The sequence below is a fragment of the Benincasa hispida genome, chromosome 5, assembly GCF_009727055.1.
Source record: "Benincasa hispida cultivar B227 chromosome 5, ASM972705v1, whole genome shotgun sequence".
Taxonomy (NCBI): Eukaryota; Viridiplantae; Streptophyta; class Magnoliopsida; order Cucurbitales; family Cucurbitaceae; genus Benincasa; species Benincasa hispida.
Window position 1 is genome coordinate 18,876,813 of NC_052353.1, and position 8,800 is coordinate 18,885,612.

At 33.6% G+C, this 8,800-nt stretch overlaps 1 protein-coding gene across 1 annotated transcript in view; it reads left to right on the forward strand.

Moving 5' to 3' along the window:
- Nucleotides 1-6,937, forward strand: part of LOC120078415 (E3 ubiquitin protein ligase RIN2-like) — a 21,419-nt gene extending 14,482 nt beyond the window's left edge. The window contains exons 8-13 of the mRNA XM_039032686.1: nt 376-533; nt 618-755; nt 835-902; nt 993-1,223; nt 1,699-2,077; nt 6,201-6,937. Coding sequence (XP_038888614.1) covers nt 376-533; nt 618-755; nt 835-902; nt 993-1,223; nt 1,699-2,077; nt 6,201-6,257 — 1,031 coding nt within the window. The 3' untranslated portion in view covers nt 6,258-6,937. The remainder of the gene's footprint in view (nt 1-375; nt 534-617; nt 756-834; nt 903-992; nt 1,224-1,698; nt 2,078-6,200) is intronic.
- Nucleotides 6,938-8,800: the final 1,863 nt, after the last annotated feature.

An 8,800-nucleotide genomic window follows, 5' to 3' on the forward strand; every position in this document is an offset into this window, starting at 1 on the left:
GTGTTAGGTGATATGATATTAAATTTACCTTCACCCTTCATTTTAAGCTTTTGGATCAATCGGTGATTTAAGAAACAATTTGATAAAATGATTGAAAAAGTGGCTATGAAAGGTATTTTTAAACCAGCTTGAGGGAGGGTGTTAGAATTCCTATTATTTAGAAACATTTCTTTGTCAATATTTTCTTTCTGCATTGCTATTCGTTTTCCTTAATTTGTGATGGGCCTCTCTTCTATATAAGAAGATCTATGTTGCACAAATGGAATATCAATATAGTCAATATATCTTTTACCTTCACAAATTTAAGATTTATACTTCTTGATGCTTGATTTCAACCTTAGGCTGTAAGTTTCTGAGTAATGGGTATAATGGCAGGTTTGTTGTGGGAATTGAAAGGCAGTCTTATCCGAAATCTGGGATTTTTCCTCGACATGGCAACATTACTAATGGCACTTGGTCATTATGTGCATATATGGCGACTTCATGGGATGACATTTAATCTTGTGGATGCAGTTCTCTTCTTGAACATTCGTGTAAATATTATATGACCATTTGTACATCATTAATGTATTAATTTTGGTTGCAAATTGTTTCATGACCCTGTTTCACTGGAGCAGGCCTTATTAAGTGCAATTGTAAAGCGAATTAGAGGTTTCATGAGATTGAGGAAAGCGTTAGGTGCTTTACACGCAGCTCTTCCTGATGCAACACCTGAAGAGCTTCAAGCATATGATGACGAATGTGCTATCTGCAGGGTATATAATGTTATGTTTAATCGCCTTTTGTTTCTCCGGTTTTAATTGATCAAAGTATGATAAAGTACGGTAATGACAGGAACCTATGGCCAAGGCTAAGAAGTTAAACTGCAACCACCTTTTTCATCTTGCTTGCTTGAGATCTTGGTATGATTATGTACTTTGCCCTTGCAACTAGTTCATATTTTCAAGTATGTAAAACAGTGGCACTTAATTACAGTTCAACTATCATTCCAGGTTGGATCAAGGTTTAAATGAGTATTATTCATGCCCTACTTGTCGAAAGCCACTTTTTGTAGGCAGACAAGAAAGTCATGTAAATCCTCGTGTAGGAGAAACTTTTAACGATGAGCAGCTTGCTCGTCAGATAAGTGCAGGTCTTAATCGACAGAATTCTACTATACCCACCCTCCCTGCTGGGATTTTCCCCAATCAGACACAGAATCATGTTGAAGGCAGTCCTTGGAGGTCTGTCCCGAACCTACAAATTTTGTTTTCCATTTCCAAGCATGAGTAATTGAGTTTCTTTGGAACACTTAATATTTTCATCTAAAACTTTTTGAACAGTTATGTTTAATTTTAGTTTTATGGATAATAGTTGGGTTCTAAGCTATGGGATTGGAATGGTTATAGCCACTCAAAAAAGTTGATCAATGTAGGGGTTGAGAGAAGCTACCACGTTGGTTATGGTACTTTTCAATCCATAAATTATTGAGGAGAAAGCTCCTTGATTAAGTTTGTTCTTTTGAAAAATATGATGACAATGCTAATTAAGGTTTAAAAGAAGGAAATGAAATATGCTACTTCTTAATTTCTGGGGCCTAATCGATTTGCCTTTTCTATTAACATGCTTCTAAATTAATGGCCTAGTTGACCACCATTGCAATGAGACTCATTCTATTGGACTATTTACGGTTATTCTTTTCTCTCCCTTTATTTATAGAAGCACAAGTCTTGATCCAAGTTGGTTGCATGATTGGGCTAGCCAGAGCGTGGATGGAGCTGGTCCATCAAATGCTGCTAGATCTGTTGGATTGGGTAGAGTTCAGATGATGATGAGACATCTTGCATCTGTTGGTGAAACGTATGCCCAGACATCCATTGAAGATTCTGCTTGGGGCCTTTGGCCTCTTAATCCATCACAGGTTGTTGCTGGCGGTTCCCAAATTCCTCGGAATGTTGTTGGAAGACATCCTGGTAGTATGGGTGGTTTAAATATGAATGTACCGCGTGCTTCAAATGACAATCTAGCCAATATACTTGCCATGGCTGAGACAGTACGAGAAGTTCTGCCTCATGTCCCTGATGAGTTGATTTTCCAGGTAAATTCGAATTCACCTCTCCTGATAATCTTCTGGCTTATGGTTGTAGATTTTAGTATTACTTAAAATTATTGGTTCCCTTCATGTTTCCGACCTTGAATCAAGTGAACCTCAATTTGGAGGGTGTATCTAAGTATGAAAAATATCAACCACTTAGATTTTCCAAGCTTGTGGCATGTATTGGTCACATATTAAACACGATAAATACACGTTAAATACTTATTAAACAAATTGAATACATTTTACTATATTAGTGTAACGACTGACTTCCTAGGATTTGTACTAGGCCATTACTACATGCATGCATCTTAAATCGATCATCTTCATAAATTTGACTAGAACCAAATGAATTTTATAAAGTAAATAACTTTTATAAAATCTAAATAGTTGAAATATTTGATCGGGATACCCCTAATAGCTATAAAACAAAACTAGAAAACTAAAAAGTGTCTAACAATAGCCCTCGATTTATACATCGAGACTGGAATTTAAAACATGAAAACATGAAAACATGAGCGAATGCATCCGTCGAGTCCCGTGGCATGGTCACAAATTCTTCTTTTCATTTGCCGATCTATTCTTGCTTTTACCTGAAAACCATATCATAGGAAAAGATAAGTACAAAAATACTCAGTAAGTGATCCACTACTGAGTCCATTAAGTGAACTTGATAGCCTTCCTATAGAGACATAGATGTACATCACGTATCATAGGCATAAGCATTAGGGGTGAATCCAAAGACATGTTTTCACAAGTAGTGATCTTGGAAGGTCACAATCATAAACATAGGTGACGATCTCATAGGGATACTGAAAAATGAACATACGAAATGAACTTGAAGGTTCACAACATGAGATGGGCTAACAATTACCATCAATCTAACATGCAACATGCAACATACAACATCCAAATTTCGAATCAAACCATAAACATGTTATCATAATCTTAGTAACTTAACTCATAGGTTTCCAGAATATTGGCTCCAAAAACCAAAATTAAAAGGAACATAAAATCCAATAAATTTAAGATAATTAATTTGAATTCACTTGAAATTTCAGGATGTTGCAATTAGACTCTTGCTAAGAGGTTTCATTAAGAAATATGAAGATTGTGGCCTAATTTCAAATGATCAGCATGTGGATCTTCCTAAGATGACAAATGCAAGATCTTATGTGGATATTGTTAAAAGTATTAAGGTTTTATCCTCCAGTGTGAAGTTTTCTCATTCTTTTTGGGTGAAAAAAGAAAAGGAAGTGGTGGAAGAAGATTAGCGTTCACTTTTGGTAATTTTATTGAAAAAATAATACAGCATCTAAAGCTTCATATTTTATTGAAACTCCAAATTTCGAAGAGGTTACAAATAATACCACGAGCCTTATTGTTGACACTCGGGTGGCTGATGAGTCTTTGATTCAAATTCCATTAAAAAAAAATGCTCCTTTTGTGGATTCTTAAACACCTTTTGAAGCTTCCCTTAAGGCTTTTGAGTCCACAAAGCCTCAGTGTTAATAAGGTAAAAATTGTTTTATTGTAGCCTATCATTTGTCTTATTCTTGTAAATAGAGGCCCTATCCTTCATTTCATCCAATCCTTAAGGATAATTCTTTGAATGCCGATTTAATTGAAAAAGGTTGTTGAAGTCTTTAGCTCCTCTTGTGAGGCAAGATGCCTCTTCACCTTCTGATCCCTCAATTCCTTACTCCCCAATACTTGCAACCAAATTGTTTTCTTCCCTTCGAATCTAAATTCTTTATTAACTAGAGTTATCCACTCGACTAAGGACCCTACTTCTCCTTTACTTGATGATGATTCTGATGTTTAATCTGACGTTAGCATGAGGAGTGTAGCATCAGCTACACAGCCTAACTCGGAGGATGTTATAGAAGATTCTTATTCTGAAGTTTTTGGTTCATATTTCAAGGTGAAAATGATACTCCTCTTCCTCCATCCTCAAAACCTGCCAAATTGTCTTCTCTTATTGAAACTTGTGGTTTCGAGATGTGTAAACTCCTCCCGTTGATTCAACCAGGGAACCATATGCACTGAGCTCTCAACCTCTACAATTCATGCCGCTGTAGATGAAATTGAAGACAACCTATACTATATTAATGATGTTATTTCTCCAGGGGGTTCATGACGGTGGAAGGTTAATAACGGATAACATTTTAGGGCATTTGATCTTTCCTTTGCCTTTTCCATCTTTATGGATAGAGGTTGATAATGTTGGTTGAAGAATTGTGATACTTTAATGATTCTCTCTTATTAAATCACTAATCAACCTAAAAGCTTAAGGCGCTATTTGATAATGTTTTCGTTAGTTTTCTATTTTTGAAATATGCTTATTTGCTCACTATTTCTTTAGTATGGCTCTGATCTTCACATTTCTTAAAGAAACACTTGAATTCTTAATCAAACTTAAAAAATAAAAGAAGTTTTTGAAATCCAAAAAGGTAGTTTTTGAAATCTTTTTTTCGTTTTTAAAATTTGGTTCAGAATTCCAATCTTTCCTTGACAAAGATGAAACCCATTGTAAAGAAAGTAGGAGAAAATAAGCATAATTTTCAAAATTAAAAAACCAACCACCATCGGGGGGGTCGCGGGGCAAGACCTCGATAAAGGGCTAAGAGGTCATGGGTTATCTATTTCAAGAAAAAAGAAAAGAGGTCATGGGTTCAATTCATGGTGGCACCTATCTAGGATTTAATATCCTATTGGTTTCCTTAACTCCCAAATGTTGTGAATTTAATCATATCAATACTTCAATATTCCCTTTTCACTTCTGGGCTTGAAAATTTATAGAAGACCCAACAAGTGGAGATTAATATTGATTGGAGAGGAAATGATTTCACTGGCTCTTGAACACAAAACTTAGCTCTGATACCAACTTAAATTTAGAGGAGAAGAATAGTATTATTGCATTTCTTCTTACTCATCTAAAACAAATATAAGGTCCTCTTATATAGAAGAAAGACCATCAACCAATGATGAAAGAAATATTACAATGATCGATAATAAATATATACATAATACACAATCATCAGTACAAAGATATAAAAGGAAATCGAACATCTCTCATCAAGTTGTATTACAACATTTGAAAGTTTAGGGTTATTATTGATTTGAACTAGGGGTACTTTTTATTATTTAGTTTTTTTTAATAGTTATTATTATTTTTTACCTTTATGCATTTCTTCCTCTCTCTCTGAAAATTTGAGTCATTGTGATCTTAAAAGGATTGGAATATTTACTTTGTTTGCTCCTTCCATTGGTTCATCTAATGATCTATCCCTTCACGTAAAAACGTCAACATCTTGTAACCTAAGTTTGGATCCATGGTTAGAACCGAACGACCCTATACCAGTCAGAAAGTATCCACTATGGAACCAAAAGATAAAGAACTTACAAGGTAAACCAAGTCATTTGAGGTACTTGGACTCTAAGCCCTAATTCACTAACCTAATACCTGACTCCCCCTTTCCTCACTTCCTATATTTATTACACCTTTCCTAACTATTTACTAATATTTCTATCAGAAAATTACCTTTATAGTTCCATAGCTCTGTGGTAGAGCATTTGACTGCAGAAAATTTTCCTTTATAATTAACATGGTGTTCTTATACTGAGTCTAAGATTTCTAAAAATCAGTTGCACACACTTCAACGTGCCTTTAGGAAAGTATCTTTTAAAAAGTATTTAAACGGTGTGTTTGGTATAGAGACTGCAACCCCATAGACTTTCAAAACTTGCTCTTTCTCAAGAAATGTAATTAGTTTCATTACACTATTAATCATTTCTTCCAGTCTTTCTATCCCTTTAGAATCCATACTTATTTCAAATATTTGGTTGAAGTATCAATATAATTAAATTTATTGTACAACTTAAGTTTTTGGAATTAATAGTGTTTTGATATACCTCCTGTAGTAATTGACAATTTGTTGTAATAGGTTGTTGCATGTAGCAACTAATATTCTTTTGATGCAACATAAGCTTTTCTGTTTTTATTTACAATCATATATTGTCTACGAAAAATGGGGTCAACACTAGTTTACATTCATCGTAAGACATTTTTTGCAATATGCTCCATCTCTTTCTGTATGCTTTAGAGGGATCCCCCATTTTGCAGGACTTGCAGCGTACTAATTCTGTCACAGTCACTGTGAATAATCTTCTTCAAATGTGATTGTCATTCCCGTGACATCCTTGTTTGCTTGTGCTTCACCTGATATCCTCGGATCCTACCCTCCCCAGGTAGCTAAAGCTCAAGGAGAAGATAGGTAAAGGTAATCACATCGGTTAAATCAACAGACATACAATTTCTTCTTGTCGTTCTTTTTCTCTGCATTTGATCGTAATTTTTTCTCCTTATAAATATTAAACTTACATATGATTTCAAGTAGCCAATCGTATCCAGCTCAGTTTCAAGAGAAAAAGGTGTGAATGTAAAACTCTCATTTTCTTTCCTGAGATGCAGATTGCAGATCACTGCATTCCCGATCCCACCTTCTCACCCCGAACTACTGTGTATTTGTCTACATCACTTAGCAAAAACCTCCATAATAAATGGAGTATTTGGCCATTGTACATAGTGATGTATATATTGTTGTACTGTTTTTAACTGTAAGCCAGTAGTTTCTCCCCTAACATCTCTTTGCAGCTTAGAGTTATTGCAGCTAAAGAGATAGGAGGATACAGAATAAGATGGGGCTTACTTGCATTTCAAGTATCGTTTGACAGATGCAATTTGGATAAAGTTATGTACCCATGGATTGATGAATCTTTGATGATCTTTGTTTTGCATGCACTTGATTCTGAGATGTTTGGTAAATCAAATTTGGTGATGATAATGTGTCATTTTATTCAGATTCTTTCCCATGTTGAATTATAGTACTCAAAGTTGGGGTGCATGGGAAAAACCAAAAAATCTAAAATATCACTCAAACCAATCTCAACGGCTGTTGGTTCGGGTTAGCATCGGTTTGAAAGAACTAGTCCAAACATAACCAAGTCAATCACGTTATATTAAAATCTAGGTATTGTTTGAAAACAAGTTGAAATTCTTCCAAATTTGCCACCTTTGATTTTAGGGAATGGAAATATTTACTCTTTTAATCTTGGCCTATTAGTAATTGACACGTATTCTCTCCTTTGAGAATTTTTTTATTGATATTTTTTTTTTAATAAAGCAAGAATGTAAATTTTTCTCTTTTGAAAGGGGGAAGAAAAAACTATAATCTTGCATTGGTCCTAGTTCCCACCAAGGTTTATTTCCAATGGAAGTTATACGCTTAGTGGGTAGGCAAGTTGAGAAGGAGAGGAACTAAGTAAACAATGTGTGGTTTGATCACCCAAGAAAATTGCTAGTTCCATTTGTAAATTATTGAGGAAGGCAATAGCAACAAGCATGGTGCCATAAACGTCAAACTAAACATGATTTTTAAGGTTTTACAAGATGCCCAATGATTTATTTTGACCCATTTGAGCATAGTTCTACTTATTAAATGACATGTCAAAGCAAGTGAGTTCAATTCAATTGCTATGTGGATGTGTAAACATTAAGTAGAGTTCAATTGATATATGGATATGTAAACAATTAAGAGGTTTGTGATTTGGAATTTCTTATCTACTATTGTACTAACAAAAAGAAAAAAAACTAATTAAAGATATACTGGGGTCATTAATACATCCATGCAATTTTAGAAAAAAAAAAAAACTAATTGAAGAGGTCATTAATACATCCATGTAATTTTAGAAACAAAATCAATGACAATTTAAAATTTTAAGCAATAAATACTCTTTTAGTCATTGAGTTTTCAAGAATAGGTGTATTAGGTCTTTAATATTTTAAATTTATCATTTTAATCCTTAAATTTTTAAGAATATGTTTAAAAGGTTCCTCAACCAATAGATCAATTAAATTTAAACATAAAATTGATTAAGTACATGATGTGGCAAGATGACTTGGTGAATATATATGAGATTTTTGTATGGGGTTCAACTTGACCTAACTTTTAAAAACCTAAGGTTTTTGGTCTTTTGCATTGTTGGGTGAAATTACCCAAACAATGAAAATACATACGTGATGAGCTAGCTCCTCATACTTAGATCTAGCTTCTATTTCTCAATCTCTCAATCTCGCTCTTCTACTCACATTGCTCTCATTCCTTCTCAGTTTGTTTCTCCCACAATTCTTGCTCTCTTTCCTCAATTCTCACTTTGAGGATGCCAAAGTTAGTCCATATCAGTATTGTTTAAATATTTTATGCATGTGATGTATGTTATATTTAAATTAAACATGTATTTGCATATTGTATGGCATGTAGATTTAAAATCCTACCATAGAAAATCATATTTCATGCATAATCATATGATATAAATTAGTTATAATATATAGTATGCATGGATAGAGTTTCATAAGTTTAATATAATTGTTATATTAAAGTATGGAATGCTTAATTGCATGTTATAGCATGTCTATAGTTCTATAAGAGTTATAAAATGAATTAGCATTTAAAACTTATAACAAAAATAAGCAGCATATTCACTTAGGTTCAATAACAACTTGTTTTAATAGTTAAAGTATGTTGTTATCTTATAAAACACGGTTACAAACTCAATCAATCTACAATCTTGTTTAAAGGTATTTAAGTTGACGGTTTAAATAATAATAAAACAAAAATAAGATAAAATAAAATAAAATAAATTTACCGTTCGAGGCACCCCAAA